This window comes from Ochotona princeps, chromosome 2 (genome assembly GCF_030435755.1).
Source record: "Ochotona princeps isolate mOchPri1 chromosome 2, mOchPri1.hap1, whole genome shotgun sequence".
NCBI classification, from domain to species: domain Eukaryota; kingdom Metazoa; phylum Chordata; class Mammalia; order Lagomorpha; family Ochotonidae; genus Ochotona; species Ochotona princeps.
The window spans coordinates 56,782,965-56,806,674 of NC_080833.1; the positions used below are offsets into that span (position 1 = coordinate 56,782,965).

Below are 23,710 nucleotides of genomic sequence, written 5' to 3' on the forward strand. Positions count from 1 at the left end.
ACATAGGTTTCTTTATAAATCAGAAATAATATTGTTTATATTAAGTAGGAAAACTAGTTTATAAGTTTAAGACTCTTCAAGCTGCCACATATGTACAAAACGGTTACTGTGATTACTTTTTAAGTTTGGTAGTTTGGTTTGACATTTAGTTATTAGCTCATTTAAATGATACTGCCTGACTTAGCAAAGCCACATGCAAATCAGGTGTAGAGAATTTTGCCTTTAAATGTTAAAACATTAATTGGAGCAGATAGGGTACTTAAATGCACTTTTATAAACAGAATAAAAAGCAGTTTGATAAGTCCACATTTATACCCTACCTGTATGATTGCTAAAGATTCAAAAGAGTGTTTCAAGTATAGTCTGAGAAGGTGTAATGATTTCAGCATGTGCTTGAAAAAAAAAGAAAAAGAATTGCTCGTTCAACTCGGTGATTTCCGTAAAACATTGCAAAACTGGGTGCATCTGCAAGTTAAAACCAGGACATACAAGGCGTCTAAAATTAAATTGATTTTGATTGCAGACCTGAAGATATTTTCTTGTTTTGTCACCAAAAACATATCTTACTAGAATATGCTCAGGATTTTTTGAACAGTCCATGAAAGGTGACAGGGATGTTGATCTCCACTTCAGCCCTGGCAACTTCACTCAAATCTTTGGCATTCAGAATCAGGAGATAAGCAGGCTTTTGTCCCGCCCCAGGGCTCACCACCACACTCAGAACAACACCTGTTAATCAGAAATAAATAAGGCAGCACTGAATCTGAAAGAAGGCAAGACTCACAGATTAAACATCATTGAAATAATTATACATAATTGAAATAATTTAGGAGAAATTTCCTTGATTAAACAAACAATACCATATGACTCAACTTGTTGTCTGATTTTCCTAAGAAGTCTTAAACACATCATGTCTATGACTTCAGGGATGTGGTCTGTTTTGCTTGCTGTTCTATCTCAATATTCTGCCACACTGACAAGGACATAGTAAGGTCTCACTAAGTATTACTGAATGACTGAGAATAACATGAGAAAAGAAATATATCTCCTTTATCCACAGCCAGAAAAATGTAAATAAAATATGTATAAAAAAGGCTTTGAAAGTAGTAGAATATAAAATATCTATGATTTCCACGACTCATCTAGAAACTGACTTCCCTCAAACAAAATGAGAACCAACTTTTTGAAGTTTTGACTGCATGGACTAGTTATTTAAATAATTTATCATGACATGGCTCCATAATTCTTCATCTTATTTCTCTATGGCTACTCATAGTAAGTCCACAAATTATAATTTATCTCTATCATCTAAGGGGTTAGTTGAGACTGATGCTTTGTAATGGAGTATTGTATGAGGGTACTTCAAAGAGTTCATGGAAAATAAAATTAGATGATATATTTACTACAGTATAATTTTTTTGAAACTCATGAACATGAAGTATCTTAAAAGTTCATGGAAAATGTGTTACAAGAGAACTATAGGCTTTAGTTCTGTATTCCTATCTAGATTTGCTTTTCTAAGAGAACAAATCAGAATTGCACTCACAAACTTGCATTTTTCTTCTCTTTGTCCTTCTAGAATACTCAGTTTCCCTTTTAAGAAAGTTGACATTTTAAAGAAATATCTCATGGTTAAGAAAGGGAAAAATCTAAATTTCATACTGCCAGTTTGTCTTCTTATTCTCTCTTATCCAGACAATGACGTTTCAGGATGGTTTCATTGATTATCAATAAAACCCAACCATGAGAAGAAATTTATTTTCAAATAGCCTTAAATTCTTTGTACTGTTCCATTTATAGCATAAAGACATTCCTGGGTTTAACATTCAGACTAGTGGTTAAGATGCTGGCTTTAGCCCATGTTTCATGTAAGCGTGTCTGTGTTCAATTCCTGGTGTCCTGCTAATGCAGACCACAGGGGCGGGGTGATGACTCAAGTAATTAGATTCTTTCCTGTCATCTGGAATAATTGGGAGTTCTTGCTCCTGGCTTGAGGGCATTGTGTACCCTTGGGGGTTAAACCAGCAAGTGGGTGCTCTCTGGCTCTCTTTTGCTATCTCTCAAAAAATATAAATATATCTGTGTGAATTATATGTGTATGTATATACATAGTTATATCTTTCTATACATCTATACATGCTAAAAGAATAATTTCTGAATATTAGGGAATTTGCAATAACTCCTCCTACTGAAACCCAGTACTCGTATAAAAAGAGTGTTTAGAACTATCCACTAGTTTCATTACCATCATCTTCCTCCAAGGCATCTGGGTGAGAAACAAAGATGGGTTCTGATGGGTATGAATCAGGCTCTTGCCATACCCAGGTTTCTTTAGTTTTGACATTCAGCTTACAGAGCTGATTATAAGAAAGAAAGAAAAAAAAAACAGTCAATATGCACTACTTAAACTAGCAAATGATGCAAAGCATTGTTCTAATGTTAGTAAGGTAGATTAATTACCCTATCTGGAACAAAGTGATTCAGGCCAAGTCCATACGCATATGTATAAGGCTTCCCACCATACTTCTGGTAATTGATTTGAGGAAACTCAAATGCTACAAAACAGAGCACATACTTAGCAAAACTCACTTTTCTTCTGAAGGGAGCACTTGTACCCTCCTGTGTGAAATTCCCTCAAGATCCTGTTACCTTGGCGAGGTCCTGAAAAGAGAACCTCAGGCTCCAGCCAGATGGTCTCATCACTGCACAGAATTGCAGTGGCAGTCGTGTTGGGCAGTGTGACTAAATTCTTGCCAGTATCAGCCTAAGAAAGAAGATAGCATAAACCTCAGCAGAAAAAAAGATTCAGCATCCATAAATGCAGACATTCCAGGCTTTATTTACTTGATTTCTTTGGTCAACATATAGAGAAGAACAAGACTGAAAACCATAGATGAAGGCATCACGGGCAATGTGTGCCCATGTCAACCCCTCGCTGTGTATTACTAGAGAAGTCACAAAACGTCTAGGGACCTCTTTGTTTTTTTCATCTGTAAAATGAGATCATCCTTGAGGAGAATTTAGGACTGTGAGAAATGTGCTCTGCAAACAATTAAAACAATATCTTTTTCCTATAGAACAAAAAGACCTCAAATGCCAAAGCAATAGAGGTGCACTTATCTCTTATAGCTAGGTTATATTGTAATTTTGTTTGAAACAATCCTTGCAGTTACACATTCTAAAACAAAAATATATATAGAAAATCCACTAGACAGAATATTTTAAAAGATTTTTGTTTTACACAAGCATGTGCATGTAAATACGAACAAAGACTGTATAGAGCCTTACAAGTTATTTTGAGGACATTGTCTTTCTGTATGAGTGAGCAATGGGAAGGTATTGGAGGATGCTATGATTTATTTTTAAAACATTTACTCTGGCTACCATATTGAAACCACCCATAGGAAGAGAAGGGATACGAGGTAAAATCAGGGATGCCAGTATGTATCTTGTAGAACACTGGGGTGGTGAAGAGGCAGGAGAGTAAGAGAAAAGTCAAGCATGACACCAAGCTGTTTGATTTACACTAGTAATGTTTGGTGTATTAAAAAAATGAGAACTGCTGCAGATGATACAGGGATCTTTCTCTCTCTTTCTTCTCCTCCCTCCCTCCCTTCCTTCCTTCCTTCCTTCCTTCCGAAGAAGAAGAAAAGAAGTTCCAGTTTTGCTTCATCAAACTTGAGATGTCTATTGGATATCCAAATGGAGACGTGTTGTTAACAGCAATACACAGGAAGCTGGAGTGCAAGGGGAAGCTGGAAGTATGTATTGAATAATTTAAAGCATGTCTTTATAAGGAACTGAGTATATTCTAGCGCTTTCCAAGAGGAGAAATGAGTTGAAGCATAATTTGTCATGAGAAAGATTTCCAAGAGCATGAGGTGAGTGATTTATTGAAAATGGCAGGGGAATAATTATCTGAGAGAGAGACAAAATGGTCAGAGTGAAGTCTCAGTAAGTAAGAGAAAACGGGAGAGATTAGTTTTGTTTAGAAAAATCGGTAACTCAGTACATGAATACAGATTCCAGCATGTGGGTAAATGTGATTGTAAGACTCCATGATTCTTGTGAGTTGTTTCATTTGTTTCAGAGGCACAGGAAGTATGTTCATCAACTGTATATTAATGTTTGTAGTAGGAGGTGTTAAAATTTTGAAGGAAAGTGGTATGGAATGTTTAACCAGCAAAATGAGAAAAGAAATGAAATTGGAAATAGCAGCAGTCAGGTTTTGTGGTCCTGTGTTCCTCAATCTCAGAGGTATAAACATGGAGTGGTTAGAGAAACAAACAAAAAAAATTGTGAATTTGACATATGCATATAATACAGTAAGAAAGAAGCAAGAAAAATAAAGTCTACATGATGTGGCTGATTATTATTAATCATGGAATTTAAGAAAGGAGAGTAATTTCTTAAGGAGTGAAAGATAGTGAAAAACTCGTGTTTGCAATGGGTTAGGAGCTGCTGGTAGGCTTTGCATTAAGGAAAGTGATGTTCAAAGTTGTAGGGTGCTTGTCAGAATGCGTCTGAGAAACGGGTTATGGAAGCAGCACAGGCATCAGCAGGTGAAGGCTGTGATTCTGGAAGAGGAGAAGCTGATATGAAAGGCAAGAACAGAGCAATAGATCAACAACCTCAGAGATTGTGTTATTAGAAGACTCACAATATGAATACTGCAACAGCAAGAATTAGGAGATAAAAGTAGATATGGGAAGACAGTGACATTGAACCAGAAGGGAGAAAAATTTATGCTTAGACTATTTGCCTATATGATTGATTGCTTAAAATGAGATTAAAAAACTTGGGGAATTTTTGAGCTGGATGGAGGGTCATTGGTCTGACAGTAGAAAAGAGAAACAGGGACTCGATCCCTAACTTGGGCAAAAAAACTGTCTCTTCAAAAGAGGCTGGGATTTTGGTTAAGCAAGGAAGGCACAGAAAGTGTTCCAAGAAGCAGATACACAGGATTTTTCTAGTAGTCCCTATGGATTAAGAGAAAAATAGGAGAATATTTTTAGGGTAGGGCAGGAATAGTAGGAAGGAAGTAAATAGAAAAGTAGATTTTGTAAGATTTGTGAAATGGGGACTGAAACCAATCATGACAATGTTGGGAAGGCGTCAATGATGTGAATATATCTATGTATTTATCTGCATGTACACAGTAAGTGTATTTACATGCACTATGGATGTGGTTTTTAGGTGGCTTGTTTCTCTCTGTCCTACATTTTTTAAGTATTAAGACAAGCTTTTATTTCCCTTATATAGAGGTGCTAAATTTTTTAATAAGAGAAAGAACTGTGTGTATCAGTTTTGTTGCAAGTACAATGTTGTTCCTAGCCCTTGCCAATTTTCCTGTTAGACTATGGTAGTTTCACATTTTGTTGAACTATTTACTTGGTGGAGCCTTTGACTATAATATAAATGAAAAACATTGTCATCTCAAACATAATAAATATAATAATACATAAATAAATGAGGTCCTACATATAAGAAATATGTGACATTATATTTGTATCCTCATAGTGGATATAGATGTAGAAAGTTACTTTTGTACAGCAAAATGTGAAGCAATTAATACATAAATATATATATTAATATATTTGCATTTTCTTATATTTTGCACAAGTAGCAACAAAGGAAGATAGTGATAAAAGCTGCCAATACAATGTGAAGGGGAATGGAATGGAGAGATGACGTGAGTGGTTCAGGGAGATTCTCTGTACTTCCTTTCTTCACCATTCTGAATTTTTTAAACATTTAATGTGCATTCTTTTCAAAATAATAAAATATGAACTTTGAAAATATGACTGCTATCTTACTCAGTAACTGGAACTTTAATTATCTTATATTCTCTTTCCTCTTTATTCTTTCCTACCCTTCACTTGGTTTCTCTGTTACCTCTCCTTCCTCTAACAGAAGATTTTGAGGTGTTTTCTTTCATGCCAAGTATCTTCAAGTATAGACTTGGTTACTGCTCGCACATACTCACCAGCAACTTACCTTCAATGTCTTCATGCCTGATTTCTGCCTCTCACTCTACTCTCTGGTAGGGTCGCTAGATTTAGCATCTGGTTCTTTGTCTTCATCCTATATAGCTTGTCTACAGTAATGGACACAGCTAAAACTCTCTCCCACTCTAACACGGATGTCATTATTTTCTGGATTGTAATTTCCTTTCTTTTTGTTTCTTTTCTGTGGCTTCTCTTTTCTGCTATACTCTGCGCATAATTTTTCTACTACTTTCTGCATGAGAGAATTTCTTAGGATATTGTGTTTGGCTATTATTTTTTTCCCTTCAAGACTATCAAGTGCCTCATTTCCAAAATAAGGACATTTTTAATGTTTCACTTAGAAAAAAATTATTCCAAAATCTAATTTTGGGTATCTTGCCATGATTTCTGTACCAATAGTAGTAGATTTTCTTCTACTCACAAATCTTCATTGTGTCCTCATTACATGGCAAAAAAGTGCAAGCTTCTTAGCCTGACCTGAGGCCTTCCAAGATTAGCTACCGCGTTTCATAGCTCCTTACCCCAGTTACATTACTGCTTCCAATGAGCTGAACTGCAGCCAATTCTGTTTGCCTGTCTGTTTCTCAACTTCTGTCTCTCCTCTAACGATTTTTCGTGTCTTCACTTGCTCTGCAATAATTGCGTATATGGAAATAGCTGTGTTTTATGCATCCTCCTGAGCAAGCATGATGATTCTATTCTCTGATTAGATAAGTCAGTTTACCCCTCTCATGGTTCTCTTCTCATGCTTTATATTCCTGACTCATCATGGTATCCATGAGAACATGCAGTGTATCTTTTTTACGTTTTCACTAAAATAACCAGTGTGATACTGGTTGTAGCAGCTACTGTCTAACTGTTGGAAGAAAGAGAAAGTGAGGATTAGGGTAACATTAGACATTTTTCATAAATCTATACTTGGGTGATTTTCTTCAGGAAATGATGGCTACCCATTTAGAAAAATCCATCCCCCGTTTTTTTTTTTTTTTTTTTTTTGCTTTGGAATGTGGATAATGAAGTTTATTCCTTTAATTTGAAGATGACTGTGATTTTATGAACAAAATAAGAGCTTCTGAAGAACAATCAACTCAGCTGATAAGTATTTTATGATCCCTCAGTTCTAAACCACAGAAATATTAAGATTGGAAACTTAAGGGAGATAGTATCTGCTTTTAAGTTGGATTTATTTTCTACGATGTTTGAGCTTAGCCATTGGTAGAATGTGTTTTAAACTGTTCGGCTGCCACAATCCCTTGTGTGCAACTAGGATCAGATCAACATAAAAAGGATTGATGGTCATGTATTTAAATGTGAAAATTCTATTTCATGATCGTGACTGGCATTTCCATCATATTAGAAATTCTAGATGTTACTCTGATGTTTTAAAAAGACAATGACTGGATGTAGAGAAGACATAGTAAAATGATATGATTATCTAATGATACTGAATATGTCTATTCTCAGGTGATATTTTCAGGAGATATGTAGGAAACAAAACAATGGAATCCTTTTTTGAAATAAATTTTTGATGCTTCATTCTCTAGAATTTCGAAGTTGATCAAGTTGAATTATTTGCATTATTGACAAAGCTCCTAAAAAGACCAGTGGATCTGTACTAACCACAGAGAAAGTATATTTTACAAATGCCTTTGTGACAAGGAAGAGCAGATTTATGATCACAAAATCTGGTTATCATCCTGTTGTGCTGCCATTGACTTTTGCCAAAGTTGCTTCATTCATCTTAGTTCTAGTTCCTTTTTTTGTAAAAGAAAGCTTAATCAGTTTATTTCTGAAATTCCTTCCAGCTCTGAAATTTTAAGACTTTTCATTAAGTCTGAAGTATAGGTAGCAGAGGGTTACCTTATCAATATTCAAAGGAAGTACATATCTCCGAACTTCAGGCTGGGGAGCTTTTCTGGCATTTTTTTTCACTTCTTCCCAGTTCTCACGTAAATTGGCTAAGTATAAGTAATTATATACAAACTCAAATCTGCAAAAATAAAAAGTAAAACACGCGCTTGAATGATGATTGTGAATTTTAGAATGATGACTCACACTTTTCAAAAGCACAGGTGCCTTCCTTTTTTCTATTCCACATCCCAGAAATTGCTAATGGTACAGATATAGTGATCAATTTCCTGCTTCCCATACTGGGTGAAAAAAAAAAAGAAACTTTTATCATGCACATGTACTCTCAGGCAGGGGCCATCATATTTCCCTTGACTTGACTGGTCTGAAAAAATGCATGCCTCTCCTACCAATCCCAGTGAGCAGAGGTCAAGGTTCCCCAGAGATCTTGTCAAATTTGAGTGAATTTTAAGTTCACCTCTCAAACCACAGAAGCTTTTATTTTCAAGCCTGGTTCATAGACTCCAATCAGTTTTTGATTAATAACCATAGTTTGACGCTCACTTTGTCTTCCTGTTTACTTAAACTTACTACCACATTTTCAATTACATTTCTTGACTCTTGCACATATCTTGTCTTTTCAGTGTGATTCAAATTGAACACTGAGAGCAGTGTTTCTGTGAAAGCCCCCTAATTCCCATAAGCACTGGAAATTTATCTTACATCCTTTCTTACCCTTTCCAACAACAAAGATCTACAACCAGAAAGTCATTATCTTCATAAGTATTGATGTGATGGAAGAGATTAAAAGGTGATGTCCTGTACTTGTTATTGAGATACTTTCTTCTTTTTTTATCAGCAATGTGAAGCCAAACCTAAAAACCAAGGCAAATATTTTGATGCATTTAAAATGGAGAAAAAGAATACATTATGAAACATACCTTCTTCACAATCATATACTTGACTTACCCCCATGGTTTCATTGGACTCAAAGCAATCCATGTAATTGGCTCCCCAAAGACTCCATGAGGAAAGGAACTTAAACAGGTTAATTTTGACTGGTGTCTCCACAAAAACAATGTAGTTGGGTGTCAGACCAAAACTGTTCAGAAACACATATAGGCTTGTTAATTGAAGGGCTGATTCTTAAGCCACAAAAGAAAAAAAAAAGTGCACAATGCATGCTCAGTTGCATTAATCAATAGTACCAATGGAAATTAACTAGTTATAAATTTAATTTTCTGTGAGAAAATAATGTGATCAGGATTGGTATTAAAAGTAGACAAGGCAGGTGTTCAAGGCTGAGTTTTCCTGAAGATTCATAGCAGGCCTTCTAGTTACCTATGGACGTAAGATGGCTTGAATCGATCACTGCAGGGGAATTGTACAACGACCTCTGACTTGCTTATTGGATCTTCCTTGTCTGAAATAAAGTGGTTTTAAAAGGCTTTGGACAGCCTCTTTTTTAAATACAAAGCATTTAGAACAGCTCATACAAGTAAAGAAATACATTTTCAGGTTTTGTTCTATTTCAGAGCTTATTTCCTTTTTCTCAGTTATTGCATTTCTTAGAGAAATTTCATGTGAAATTGCAATCACCCAGGAAAATCCAAATAGCAGTAGATTTGAAAAAGTTCACTCAACTAGTTGTGGCAGGCAGTGTATACTATAGACAGATCTTTGAACAGCTAGATGTGGGTTTTATGTCAGAGGATTAAGCTAAAATATCAATATGATCAAAATGCCTTTTACAACGTCTTAAGATGCCTAAAAGGGACATTATAGATGAGTTTGTGTCAATAATGCTGCAAAATAATTCTTATAAACATTAGAGTTCATTTACTACTGCATCAGTGACCCTCAGTCTTTAGTGTGCATCAGAAAAATTACATGAAAAGTTTCTAAAAAGTCTGATTGTGGATCCTGTTGTTAAGAGTAGGGTGAGACTCAAGATTAGTATTTTTGGAATGTTTTAAGATGACATTGCTTGTGCAGGTACTGTTTTATGGCCTGTATTAAGTGATATTAATAAAAAATCCAAATGAATTCAAATAATCCTTAAGATGACAGTGAGTTTGGCAGTGAAGAGAGGACAAAAGGAGAATGGAGTACTCTGAATTCCTGTTTAAGTTCTTTTTCCAGGATATTAATAAGAATTAATAGATATATCTATAGTTTTAGAAAGTAGATGGATAAATATGGGACACTCTCATAAATTTCCTTGTACACTGTTATTCACAAACATGTTCAACATAATTTTGCCTGGGACATGAGTAAATGTTCAATGAATGCTGGATGGTTTGAATCTAAATTATATGTGATCACATACAGTAGATCTTTGAGTGTCACGGAACAGAACTTGACAATCTGCTCATTTTACTTCCTTGTTTTCATCTTTTTCTGTGTTATAGGGATGAGGGCAATTGTGTCTGAACATAGTTTAAATATTCATATAATGCTATTCTGATATTCCAATTGGATATCATGTCTTTTCAGTGACTTGCCCATAATACTGAATGTTTCATTAAGAAGAAACATTGATAAACTCACCTGCTTGCAATGGAGGAATCTTTACAATATTGTAGGCAATTGAAAAATTTTTCCCAAAACAATTACCAATGTTGTAAACCGTTCCATCACTTTCAATGTGGGGGTGAGCAGTGGCTCCATTGACAGAGACATAGTTGCAAAGATCGACCTATGGAAGGAGAGCAAATGTCATCCTTGTCAAGAGAAATATTACGTTAACTTTTGACCTTAGACCTGACACACCATTATGTCTTGAACTCCCATTTGAAGTGCAATTATCTTTCCTTCAATTGTCTTTCCTTCCATCTGCTTGGGTTTTATCCCCTTTATGTTTTCTTTCTTTGTTTCTTTCTCCCTCCCTTCCTCCCTCCCTCCCTTCCTTCCTGCCTGTCCTCCCTCTTTTCTTTCTTTCTTTCTTTCTTTCTTTCTTTCTTTCTTTCTTTCTTTCTTTCTTTCTTTCTTTCTCTCTCTCTCTCTCTCTTTCTCTCTTTCTCTCTTTCTCTCTTTCTTTCTCTCTTTCTCTCTTTTTAATTTAAAAGGCATAGAAAAGACACAGAGGATGAGAAAGGGAGAGAGAGGGAGAGACAGAGAGAATCTCCCATCACTGATTCATTCTTCAAATGTTTGTGATGAATGGGCCTGGACTAAGATGAAACTGGGAACTCAGTCCAGGTTTGCCATGTAGATGGCAGCAACCCAAGGATTTACTGCCTTTCAGGAGGTGTATTAGCAGGCTCTCCCATATAGGGCTGGGTGCATAATAAGCCGCCTCTTAAGTCCACAATTCTTCCTGAATTTTAGAGAAACTGCTTCTGCTGCATTGAGGAAACTCTATTTAAGAAAATGAGGCTGAAGGCAAGATCCAGCTAAGAGGCTATTTCCATAGTGGTAAACAGGTGAAATCTCAAAATACATATATTTAATATTTATATTAATTAATATATTTCACATTCATATTAAAAGATTTATATTAGAAACATATTTAAATTATAATGTATAATATAGTATCATGTAGAATAATATTATAATATATGATGTGTCATATGTAATAATAAATATTTATATGCAATATAAATTAATCTATTATGCACATATTTATATTAGCCAGTATAACAATAATATAATAATATATAATATTAAATTGTTATCATATAATTAAATATATTTAATATAGAATCAAGATGCAATTCTCATGATGGAATGTGACTCCTAACTAAATTTATTCTGGAGCTGCACTGTAGCTTCTATATGTCCAATTAATGTAATATGTAACTAGTATATGAATTTACTGCCACAAGAAATTAATGGTTTCAAAATTCAGTTCTTTAAACAAGAAGCTCACACATGGCTTCCTACTTGATATCCTACAGTACAGCTCTGCTTCTACCACTTTCATAAACCCTTCAGTAGGTTCTTGTTGTTTAAATATCTTATTAAACACTTTTAGATCATTAATCAAGCTTTTATTTTCTTCTTATCCTCTTTTCTGTGTCCCTTGGCATTGCATATGGTTGATGATTTCTTGAGGGTGTGTGTGTGTGTGTGTGTCTACTGTCACACACCCCTCACTGGAAGAGTTGAAAATGGCAGAGGTATTTTGGTTTGTTCCGTGGTGGAGAATGTGCTTGACATTTAATGAATGGGGCCAAGCACTCCTAATATCTGCCACATGTGAGGCAATTCCCGTAGTGCAGTCATTTCTTGCACAACGACACTAGCATTTCTATTAAGAAATTTTGTAAGTCTAGACACTACCTGCAGATTAAGCCTTTATTTTCCCACCTTTATGCCCTTTGTCATGTTATTGTCTTCATCTAGAATGTTTTATCCAGGATCACCAAAGTGCATGTCTCCTTTATCCTCCAGCTGAAATACAAGTCTTTTGAACCTTCTTTGATCTAACAACCCTAATATCCCTAGTTTCAGGAACAATCTCTTTTTCATCTGGACCATCTTAGTTTTCCGTCCTCAAACAGTCCTTGTATCATTTTGCATCATATAAAATTCTGTGTATTTTTGGCTTACCTATCAAATGTTAAGCTTCTTGTGGATAAGAAGAATGTTTTGTAAACAGGCTTGGCTTAATAACATTGATTGAAAACGTGGTCCTATTTTTAAAACACTCTATTGAGATTGCCTAAATTTTGAGCAAAATTCTGTCAACCTGTAGTATTTCTGATATTTTGCTCTATGTTACTCCAGTTTAAAAAATATTTATTTTTTTTAATGAGTTTAAAAGAAAGGAAAAATTGATGCCTAAAATTATTTTGCCTTGAAGTATGGTTTATAAAGTTTTCAATATTAATAACTATAAGGTTTTGAGCATTGTATATACCAGATTCACATTAGCCTATGAAAAACATGAAGGGCAAGGGCAATATGTTGCCAAGTGCCAATATTTGTTGAGGTATTTCTTATATTTAGCACAAGTTCTGTTCTACTAAAATTAATCAATATGTGAGTTATGTGCAAATGCATAGATGTCATCTATTTGATAATATTTTCTTTCCAGCCCATATAAATTTCTAAAACATAGATGAAAAAGCAGACTTCGTGCTATGTAACATCATTAGAAGTTGGTGCAAAGCAAGGATTTGAAACTTCGGATGACATGGCTTTTGCATTCTTTCTACAAGTTCCATAGTTAACTCAATTTTAAGTTTCAAATTTTAATTTCCTGAGTTTGCTACCTGAGCATGCTGTCCTACCTGCTTAATTGTTTCCAAGGTTTCTGGATTAATCTTGGTAATGAAGTTGGTCTCTGTGCAGGCATAGTAATCTTCTCCCACTGGATATACATTCACAAGGGCATTGTCAGTAACCTCTACTCCTCGGAAGTAAGAAAAAAACCTGAAGAAGCAAATGAAATTTTTAGCTCATTGCCTTTCAAGTCATAAGAAAAAAAGTTAAATGCAAAATGTCTTTAATAACTTTCAGTTGGGTCTCATTAACCTGGAAAATATATTCTTGCAGGGGTCTGGGAAAGCACAAGTGCCAAATTCTGTTATGACGATCCTTTTCTCAGTCATTGCTCGTACATAGGCATCGGTGCGGATAAACCTGAAGGAAGTTGAGAAACAGGAAAGAATCATATACAGAGATAATCAGCAATGCTCATAGAGCTTAGAATGGACAGGGTATGTGACATAATTAAAACAGAATCATAAATCCATAACACAAAATAAAGGATATTCTCAGTGCCCTTTTCTGAGGTCACCAAGGGGGAAAGAAGCAGTGAGCCATGAGCTTAAATTTGATTTCTTCTCCTTTCTTAAGTATTTATTTATTTATAAATGCAGAGCAACATCAGTGTGGAGACTGAGAGAAGAAAAGAGAGAAAGACAGATATGCCTTCCATTTGCTGGCTTACCACCCCCTCCCCCAATGGCTGAAATAACCATGTCAATGCCAGGCTGAAGCAAGGTGCTGGGAACTCCATCCTGGTCTCTGATAGTGGTGGCCAGGATACAAATACTCGAGTCGTCTTCTGCTGTTTTCTGAAGCACGTTGGAAGGAAGCTGGATTGGAAGCAAATGAGCCAGGCCTTCCACTGATACTCTCACATGGGATACTGCTGTAAAGGCTTGACCCACAGCAGCACAAGGCAGGCACCTAAATTTAACTCTTCCAACCCTCACAGAGTGGCAAATGAAGAATTTGAGGTTTAGAGAAATTACATGATTTGTTTATGTTGCTAGGCCAGACTAGAACACAAGTTGTCCACAGTCAGACAATGTAAATCTTCCATATTATCCCATACAACCCCATGGAAACTCGTATAGATCCTCTGCTTCCAGTAACCCATTGTCTATCACCTATCCTGAATCAACAGTTATAGGACACAGTGTGGCAGGTTGAATTCCTTTAAATCTCCTACTGTTCTTTCCTGTTTTATCAATCATACATCTAATTTGCTAATTTATAAAGTAGGTAATCTTGATTTAATCTCTTGTACAGGCATGTCTACTGAATCATACCTGATAGTAGTTGGCATACATTGTCTAGGATTTCTCATGTGGGGAATTAATTAAAATCTGATTTTTCACTTTAACAGAGATGAACAGGTGCTAAGGTCTTCTAAAAACATGTGAAAGAATTATCTGAATGCCAAACTGCTTCATAGCTAAATTTTTGTTTTGACACAACTTTTTCTCTTCTGTTATAGCCCAAGTTTTTCAGATTATTTTAGATTGTCATTTACTTTTCCTTCTGATTTTTAATCCAAAATGCCCGATTGATGTGGTGATCAACAAACCTTTGAAGCCACCTGAATGCTGAAGCATCAGACAATATCATTATCATGATGCTCCTGAATGTACAGTTGGCATTTCAGTACCAGTGTTTTTTTAGAATGTTTCTGATCCTGGTGACACCGTGACACACCACACTTGGTCTTTCCTTCCTCTGTGACATCCCTTTCTTCTTTCTAGTCCTTTCTGCATATAAAAAACAAAGGAAACAAGGTAGCCAGTGGTCCTAATTATAACAACAATAACTGTGAAAATGACTTCTGCTATTACAGAGTGTTTTCTTTGTTCTTGCTACTGTTTCCCTTGAGTCTTTGTAGCACTTATGAGGCAGATTTGATTATTTGTCCCATTTAATATATGACAAAGAATAGGAGAATTAACTTCTTGCAAAAGTTTACCCACATGGGAGAGTGATGTCTGGTGGATTCAGGATTAGAAGTCAAGTATATCAGACCCCAAACCTCTCATTCTTATTTTCTTCTCTGTCCTATAGTGAGTGGTGTTCCAAGTGTCCGTACAAATACACCAGCCCCAGGAGATTCTGAGAAGTAGATGCATATATGAAGAGTCTCCAAAAAGTTCATGGCAAATGTATATGATGAAAAAACTATGCATGTACCAAATATTTTTAACCAAATTAAATATTAATTTAAAATATAATTACACAAGCTTTTGGAATTCCCCTTATTACATGTCTCTTGTTGGGTACAGGCGTTTTTAAAGCACTGCCTAGGGAACTAGATCTCCTGAAGTGGACCTAGTACTCCTTTACCTTCTGTGGTAGGTGACGTGTCCTTCTTTGAAGTCAAACTTGTGCAGGAGGGCTTGCCCATCAAACAAGTGGTAAAACGGCTCAGATCCAACCTCAAAGAGTCCTGGCCCACACCGAAGCAGACTCCCCGTGAGCCACAGGGGGATCCTGCCTGCGGTGAAGGTGAGACACAGAGCATTGCTTATTACCCTGCCTTTGGACTACACTTGTCCTGGGAAGACAAAGTACTTGTTAGCATTCTGACTAGCCAGCACCTTTTTGAAAAGCTGGCAGGATGTCTGTTGTTTTCATTAGGAGGCCAAGTAGCAGAAAACGTGCAACACCTCAGAACATGGACAAAGAACTGGAAGGAATGAGCAAAAGCAACTTCAAATGAATGGTATGTCTCCATAATTAAGTTCCCCCAGATGCAAACCCATTCGCCTCTGGTCAGCTTACTTTTTAAAAATCACATTCTAATATTTATTCCAAATGTTATTGATTTTTACAACATAACAAATTTCATGTATTTCATGTATACAATTCTAAGAGCATAATGATACTTCCCACTTTCCCTTCCTCCAACCCTTCTTCCTACTCTTCCTGTACCATTTCTTTCTTATTTTTCTTACAATTTTTCAATGACATACTTTCAGTTTACTTTATAGTCACAAGCTTGACTCTCCACTAAAGGAGCTCAACAAGTAGGAAGTATAAAAACCACAGTTTCTCAGGATTGTAGACAAGGGTTATAAATAATATTCAAATCGCAAATGTCCATTTCATTCATATATGTCACATTTTTTTGTGACAGCTCACTTATAAAAAGAATTTCTAATTTCTTGGTATATTGTAATAGTCTGAAATGTAGAAAGATCGATTTGGAGTGAGGACCAAGACATTAAAAATAATACATCTATAAAAGAAACCGTTTAATAAAGCAACTGGAATATTGTTTTTTTAAAATTAAGAACTGTGTTGCTGAGAGCACGAACTACTGTCCAGATTAAATTCCATCTTCTGTAACATAAGCACTGAGGCTGAATGTTGGGAACCTGGGTGCTAGTTCCCAGCATGAACCTCTGGGCCTCAGGTTTCTCATCTGTAAAATGAGGGGTGCACAAGATAGTTTTGTGCCTTTTTAGCTACAGAATTTGGAAGTATTTGCTGAATCTTTACCACATTTTTTAAACAAATAAATTACAAATTGTGGTTGGCAAGGTATGAAATGTAAAAGGCATTGGTGAACTAAAAGATGCAATGTAATGCTAGTGGTTAGATGCGGAACATCAGAATCCAGTTGAGAAAATATTTGCCTCATTTTTTCTATTCTTTAGAAGAAGAAACTATGAAAAATTAGGTTTGCCAAGGCATTAACCATTCCTGTAATATTACATTGCACCAAGTGAAGACACTATGTGGACCATATAGTGTCTCTGTGCAATGACAACCCATATCATTTGATCATTTTGTGCTGGTTATCGAGTGGATCATTCTATTCATATTGCCTCATCTAACCTTATAATCTCACCATATCCTGATTAGTTAAATTTTGGTTTTAGGTAGGAGAAGCTCAGAAAATTTAAGTTACTTATGGAATTCACGGAATAATAGAGCTCAGAAAATTTAGGTTATTTATGGAATTCACGGAATAATACAGCTGTAACACCAGTATTCTTATTAACTTCATAATCAACACTCTTACAACAAAATTGGCATGAATTCCACCACCTTCAATGTACTATTACCAGATTATTCAGACACTAGTGAAATAGACATTTATAGGACATTTACTATGTACTAGGCATAGACTCTGTTGGTATGAAGATGACAAAGGTCTGGTGCTGGTCATTAAGGTATCCCAGCTAAGTTGCATTATTCTACATTACAGAAATGAAGTAAAAGTAAATGAGGGGAAATCAGTTCTTGGAATAAAAAATTGGCCCCTCCACATTCCTCTTCCTGCATCCCAGAGGGTGACCAACACTGAGTGAGTTACTGAGTGACAGGGACCTCAACAGAAAAAGAAAAGGGCTTCAAGATGGCAGGACCAACCTGTGACATGAGCTGTGAGTGGTGAAGACAGTTCTTCCACAGTTTCAAACAGTTTCTTGTAACCGCCAGCAGGATGCTCAACTCTGAAATGGTACAATAAGGAGGAAGGAGCTCACAGGAGTCTGAGGAGACAGAGCACTCTATGAGGGAAGGTCTTTCTTTGCTCCATGTCAATTCAGCAAAGCCAGCCTTGGACTCCAGGGGGGAGCACAGGGGGTTTAGAGGGAGAAGAGCATGTTCAGGTGTGGAAGGGAGATCAGCTCAGTGCTCCTTTCCTATTAGAGGAAATCGTCCCTTTTTAATGTCATCTGTCACAGTGGACCTCATCTTACCCTCTCTGATTGTCCCATGCTTTGAACACAAATCTGCTAATGGTTATTACTTTTCTTTCTGAATGTAAACACCAGATAGAACCCTTTCCATAGTTACTCAGCTTTACCAATATTCTCAGCTGGCTGCATCATTGTTTTTTCTTGCCTCCTTCCTCTGCTGAGTGTTGGGAGATGGCTGCATTTTGGGTCAGATACTTTATTATTCATAATCCACCTATATTATACTATTTCTTCCCATCATTTCATTTCTTTACCAATCCCTAATAACTACAGTATTTTATAAAAAGGCATAAAATATTTAGATTCCATATTTTTGAGTATTTCCTACCACCTCACTTTGGCTCCATGGTATAAATTCTTAGAGTGAGAATTCTTATTAGACTCCCACCTTAGAGCAATTATCTTTTATTTAACACATGTCATGTACGATGTACTGGAAGAATTTGTATGATATTTAAAGCTCATAACACAATAGGATAAGTATTGTTGCTGTGCAAGTTTATATAAAAGGACAAATCAAGATTTTTAAAAAGTTAAGTAATTTGCCCATGGGAAATGATTGGGTGAGAAGTGGGACCCATGTCTGCCTGATCTTTGTGCTTCTAACTGCTGATGAGCTTCAGTATAAGTCCCACAGATCTCACCATAAATTAGATCTCAATTCTAGATGTCTGCCATAGTATATAAATAGAAAGACATTCCCCTCAGCAAGATGCCCAGGTCTTTGGAGAACAGACTGTCCATCAAGGCTTTCTCATGAGGAGCTCTTGAAATTGTCCCTTGACCACATAATGGCATCACCATGGAGTTTAAAAAATTTCCCAGAGATACTCACTGGATAGACATTTTCTGTAAGTGGAGGATCAAAAGTTCTCGCACCAACTGCAGAATGAAGAAACAAGTCCTCAGCTAGGCTTTTATACGCCTTCGAATTCTCCCCTCCCTGCCCCCTCAGCTGAGGGAAAGGAAACAGAAGTGGCTTTCAGAACTCAGAGCCTCCCATGTTTCAGCTTTACTTGGACTTGCTGTTCCCATAACAGTTTTTTTGACTGTTTTCCAGAGACCTCAATCTTTCCCAAAAAGAATGAGAAGTGGATTAGAAAGAAAGGAGCTGTGTGGGAGTGGCTAGCAACAGGCCTGAGCTGATCCAAGTCACCCCACTGGAACCTGGCACCATTCTCTGGCATCCACCTCCCCTACTACCTCTGTGTCTTTGTTTTCACCATTATTCACTAATTAATTTATTAATTCACATGCATTGAAAAATATGTGTTATACATTATCTTTGGACTGGATAGAAATGGCTGTTGTCTTCATAGATCTTATCACTTTATGGGGCAAGGAGAAACTAGCAAAGTGTTCAATAAGAACTCAGTTAATATTAAGGTTGGAAAAGTACAGAAAGTTACAGGCATACATCCTAGCACCTAGAATCTTCTGTGACTGCTTCAATGATGTTATTGAGTGCCCATATTCACCAATCAAGCTGATTTGCTGATGAAGAAGCTCATCATGTCCTTGCTTGTCACTAATGCTGGTCAGTTCTGCATCTTGCTCTCCTGTCCACTGCTATATGGTCTTCACCCAGAAGGATGTAGCACTCTCACTCCTTTTCTAAGCTTATTTGTTTTTTACAGATCTGGTACTGCCAAAAAGATTCTCTGGAAACAACAGCTGATGACTTTCATGTTTTTTGAGAATTTTATGTGTAGTTATAGATGTTTGCCTTAGAGCTCTACTTCAACCAAACCATATAACAATTAATTTGATCACTCTCTAAGGTAGGTGAAAAAGTTTACTCATCCATCTAACACAGTAGTGGTGGCTCCTGAAGCCATTCCACACGGCAGCCTGGGCCATCATCACTGGCTGGGGAGCCTCCACATTCCTTGCTTTAGCTGTCCCTCTGTGAGCTACATAATGCTTTAAAAGTTTGTGTCCTGTTTTAATTATGTAGGATTATGTTTGCTGCTTTTAACTCAGAGTCCTGTCTCCATAAGATGATGATAGAAGGGAATAATATCTGTCAGGAGGAACATTAATAGTATTAGGAAGCCTCAAAAGAACGAAATGTGTCTTAACTTTTTTGGGAAGAATATATAAAAGTTAGCTAGTCAAAGGGAAAAGATAAGAAGAGTATTTGGATTAACATGATGCCAGGAAATAGCCAGAAATGAGCTATACTGGTTATACTGATAAGCCAGATGCTGTAGAATTTTGTGAATTGTGTTCAGCAATACAGATTCCTATCATGACAAGGAAAATGACTAAAGAGTTTTATTCAGAAATGTTACTATTGAATTTTCATCTTATTAAGACCACTTGTGTTACATTACAGATAACACTTTGGACAGGAAGATCTAGGCAAGATAAACCAGAGGGAGACACGTAACTTTTAAGTGAAGATGGAAGATCTGGATTGTACTGGGCTCCTGGCCTTGACTTGACATAACTCTGCCTGTTATGGGCATCTGTGGACTGATCCAGGTGATACACAATCTTTCATTCTCTCTCCCTCTCTCTCTCTCTCTCTGTCCCCATTTCTGTTTTCCAAATTCAATGAAAACTTTTTTTTTCCTTTTAAATAAATACCAGTAAAGATTTTTGCAAGCAGAGAAACTTATTCTACATTTCTTTGGAAGATTATGTTAGAGAGCATAATAAAAACTATTCTTTTATCCAAATATTAGACATGCCACACAGGACCTGTAGGTCTTAGTAAAGAATTTTGATGATGTTATCAGACCAGTGAGAAGACATTAGGAGATTTTAAGTATTGCAGTGACTGAGGAGATCTGATTAGTGTTTAAAAATGTAGTCACACTCACTGATATTTGAAAAAAAAATGTATTGTGAGTTCCTAACATGGAAGCAGGGAAACTGACAGTTGAGACGATGGATGAAGGTCCTTAGACTGGATTGAAGACAAGCAGATAGGAAAATGTGGGTAAAACTGAGATCTGTTTTTGTCAGTAGAAATTACAAGACTTCCATGGTAGATTGATGTATTTGAGATACATGAAAATGGAGTTAAGCATATGTACTTATCTATTGTCATTACTGTGGCTTGAGTATTAACTACCAAACTTCAGCGACGGGCAAGAATAGGGTCCTTTGTGAATGATAGATAAAAAGATTGCTGACATGATTTGACTTGCTCTTGTTATTGGAGTTTGCCTAGATGTTGGCCAGTCTACATCTCAGTGGGGCTAAACAGGGTTGCTTAGCTTTGCAACACATGACCTCTCATTGTTAGACTACACTGGGTGATTCCGCAGAAACAGAAGAGGTTAAGAAGGACAAATGGAAGTATGTATAACTGCATAAAATTAAGACTCAGAACTGATAGATTGTCTATCAGTACTTTCTGTTAGGCAAAAACAAGCCATGAGGTCAACCTAGAGATCAAGGATTTGAAACAGCACCCATATGGGATGCTAGTGCTTAGGTAGAAGCTTAGTTTACCATGCCAGGGCACTGGCCCCAACATTTAGTATCTTTTTTTTTTTTTTAAATATTTGAAAGGCAGAGCAAAAGGGAGAAAGAGCGTTCTGTTCACTAGTCTACCCACACACTAAGAATAGTGCGGAGTGGGCTAGGCTGAAGCCAGGACTCCACAGATCTCCCACATGGGTGGTAGGGGCTGAAGTACCCTGCCTGTCCCAGGTGGATTTTTTTTTTAATCTATTTTATTGTGTTGTTGTTGACAATCTTTACATAGTTAATTACAGTTAAAGAAAGAAAAAGAAAAAAAAAGGTTCAGGGAAATAGGGAAGTGGGTAATACTATTATGTCCATGTTGTTTCCATCTTGTATCTGAGGTAAAGGAGGGGATATTGAGGGAGAAGCCCCACCCAGTTTCCCGCCCACCCCAAGTCCCGGATGTGGGGCATGCTCTGAGATATGTGCTCGAGTGGTGTTAATAGTTCTCCAGTTATGAATCGCTGCCAGTTTCGCTCGATGAGGTCGTCCACTGATTGATATGGTCCATCATAAAGTCTCCGTTTGCCCCATTTTTCGCTGCCAACATATAGCTGAGATGAATGATTAATCTGCTCTGTCTTCTGTCTTTTCTTGATTAGAGTTCTTAGTAGTAAGCTGGACTGGTAGCATAGTGGCTGGGACTTGAGCCAGATACTCCAACATGGGATTTAGTTGTCCCAAGTGGTGATTTAACCTGCTTCACAGCAGTGCCTGCTCTGTTACATAATATCTTTAACAGGTAGAGCCTTGTATCAGGGAAAAAGCGCAACAACCCAAAATTTTTTGGCTGAATTGTAAAAACTTAAAAAAAAAAAAAGGAAATAAGGAAGGAGAGTAGATGGGGAATGTGAAAGGAGGGCAACGGTAAATGCCACTATGCTTCCAAGTGCGTATTGTGAAATATATGAAATTTGTTCACTTTATATAAGTATGTTAGAATGTTTTTTTTTAAGAAAAAACGAAAGCCAGAATTTGCTTGCTTAAATAAGTTGGTAGAGGCCACTTCAAGAACAGTTTTAATGAACTGAACTGACAAGAATAAAAATTCAAAGTATGAATGAGTACTTAAGGATTTGGATTTTTTTCTTAAGGCATTTGAAATATTTCATTTAAAAATCTTGATTAGAGTGTGCTTTTGATTGATTAATTTTGGAATCACAACCTCACAAAGCACAAAAGAAGATTCCTGGTCAGCCCTGCTGGATTAAAGGGGACTCAGGGATTAAAGTCTTATGTACATTCTTAAATTCTCAGTCCCTGCCAACAGGTGCAAATGAACAAGGAATGGCAGCTTAGTTATTCTGAAACGCACACACACACACACACACACACACGCGTACCTGTGTGATATAAAGAATGAATTTATTATGTAAAATAATTTCAAATGTGAGTTAACACTACTTACCCTTACATTGCTGATATCAGATCAAGAACTATTTTAAGAATCTATGGAATTCTGATTTTGCTAATGTGGTTCATTAAATGAATAGGTTGCTTGGCGGACCTTCTCAGAGCGTAGAACAGGACAGAGTTGTTAACGCAATTGATGGGAAACGCTACTCATCTCTATTCCTCTATGTATCAGAATGTTTTCGTTATCTAACTTTATGTTTTCCATTTAGAAAGCTTCTTTTCAGGACTGCCCTTTTGTAACTTGGCATTGTCTTATAGGTTCAATCACTAAGTAAGTAGTTATTAAACATTTTAGTAGTACATCTTTTTTTGTGTGTGTGTGGCTGTTGTTTTGTTTTTAGTGGTTTGTTTTCTGTTTGTTGGGATTTCCATATATGGGTCCAGTATCCTGAAATGTTTCTAAATTCATTTTTAGTTCAAGTATCTTTTTTTGTAAGTTCCACCAGGTTTTCTGTAGAGATAATCCTGTTATCTGAGAATGAAGATATTTTTATTTCCTCCTTTTCAATCTGAAAGTCTTTTATTCCCCTAATTTGCTAATTTTATTCCACTGGAAAAAGTAGAAATGGAGAAGGAGAACTTTCTTTTCCTGTTCCTATATTAAGAAGAAAGTATTCTCTTTCATCATCAGGTGTGGTACTGGTTATGGGATGCGTTTCAGGAGCCTGAGAAAAATCTTTTAATTTGTAAGGACTTTAAGTTTGGAGCAAATGTTAAATTACATCACAAACCTGCAACATGCAGACTGGACCAGGCCAAAGTCAGTAGTCAGTGTCTCAATTCAGGTCTCCCACGTGGATGATCTTGGGCTATTATGTGTTGCCTCCTCAGGTTTGCATTAGCAGGAAGTTAATGGGGAACAGATCTGAATCCTAGGCATTCTGGTATGGGTTATGAGCATCCCAATCGCCATTTTAACCACTGCACTAACTGCCCACCCCGATTAAATTTTCTTGAGCTTTGGGAAACGATTTAAGGAGACATCATTCCCAGCTCTACATGGGTGCCTAGTAGAACTGTTGTTAGCTTCTCATCCACTCA

At 36.5% G+C, this 23,710-nt stretch overlaps 1 protein-coding gene across 1 annotated transcript; it reads right to left on the reverse strand.

The window, feature by feature from the left end:
- Positions 1-200: 200 nt before the first annotated feature.
- Positions 201-18,744, reverse strand: RPE65 (retinoid isomerohydrolase RPE65). The gene is made up of 14 exons (XM_004588764.4): positions 18,609-18,744; positions 17,442-17,524; positions 15,408-15,558; positions 13,338-13,445; positions 13,094-13,235; positions 10,407-10,554; positions 9,198-9,279; positions 8,826-8,958; positions 8,592-8,731; positions 7,869-7,998; positions 2,650-2,764; positions 2,461-2,555; positions 2,246-2,357; positions 201-729 (listed from the first exon to the last, which is right to left on the reverse strand). The coding sequence occupies exons 1-14, from the start codon at positions 18,617-18,619 to the stop codon at positions 578-580; spliced, it is 1,602 nt and encodes a 533-aa protein (XP_004588821.1). The 5' UTR covers positions 18,620-18,744; the 3' UTR covers positions 201-577.
- Between the last annotated feature and the right edge of the window lie 4,966 nt (positions 18,745-23,710).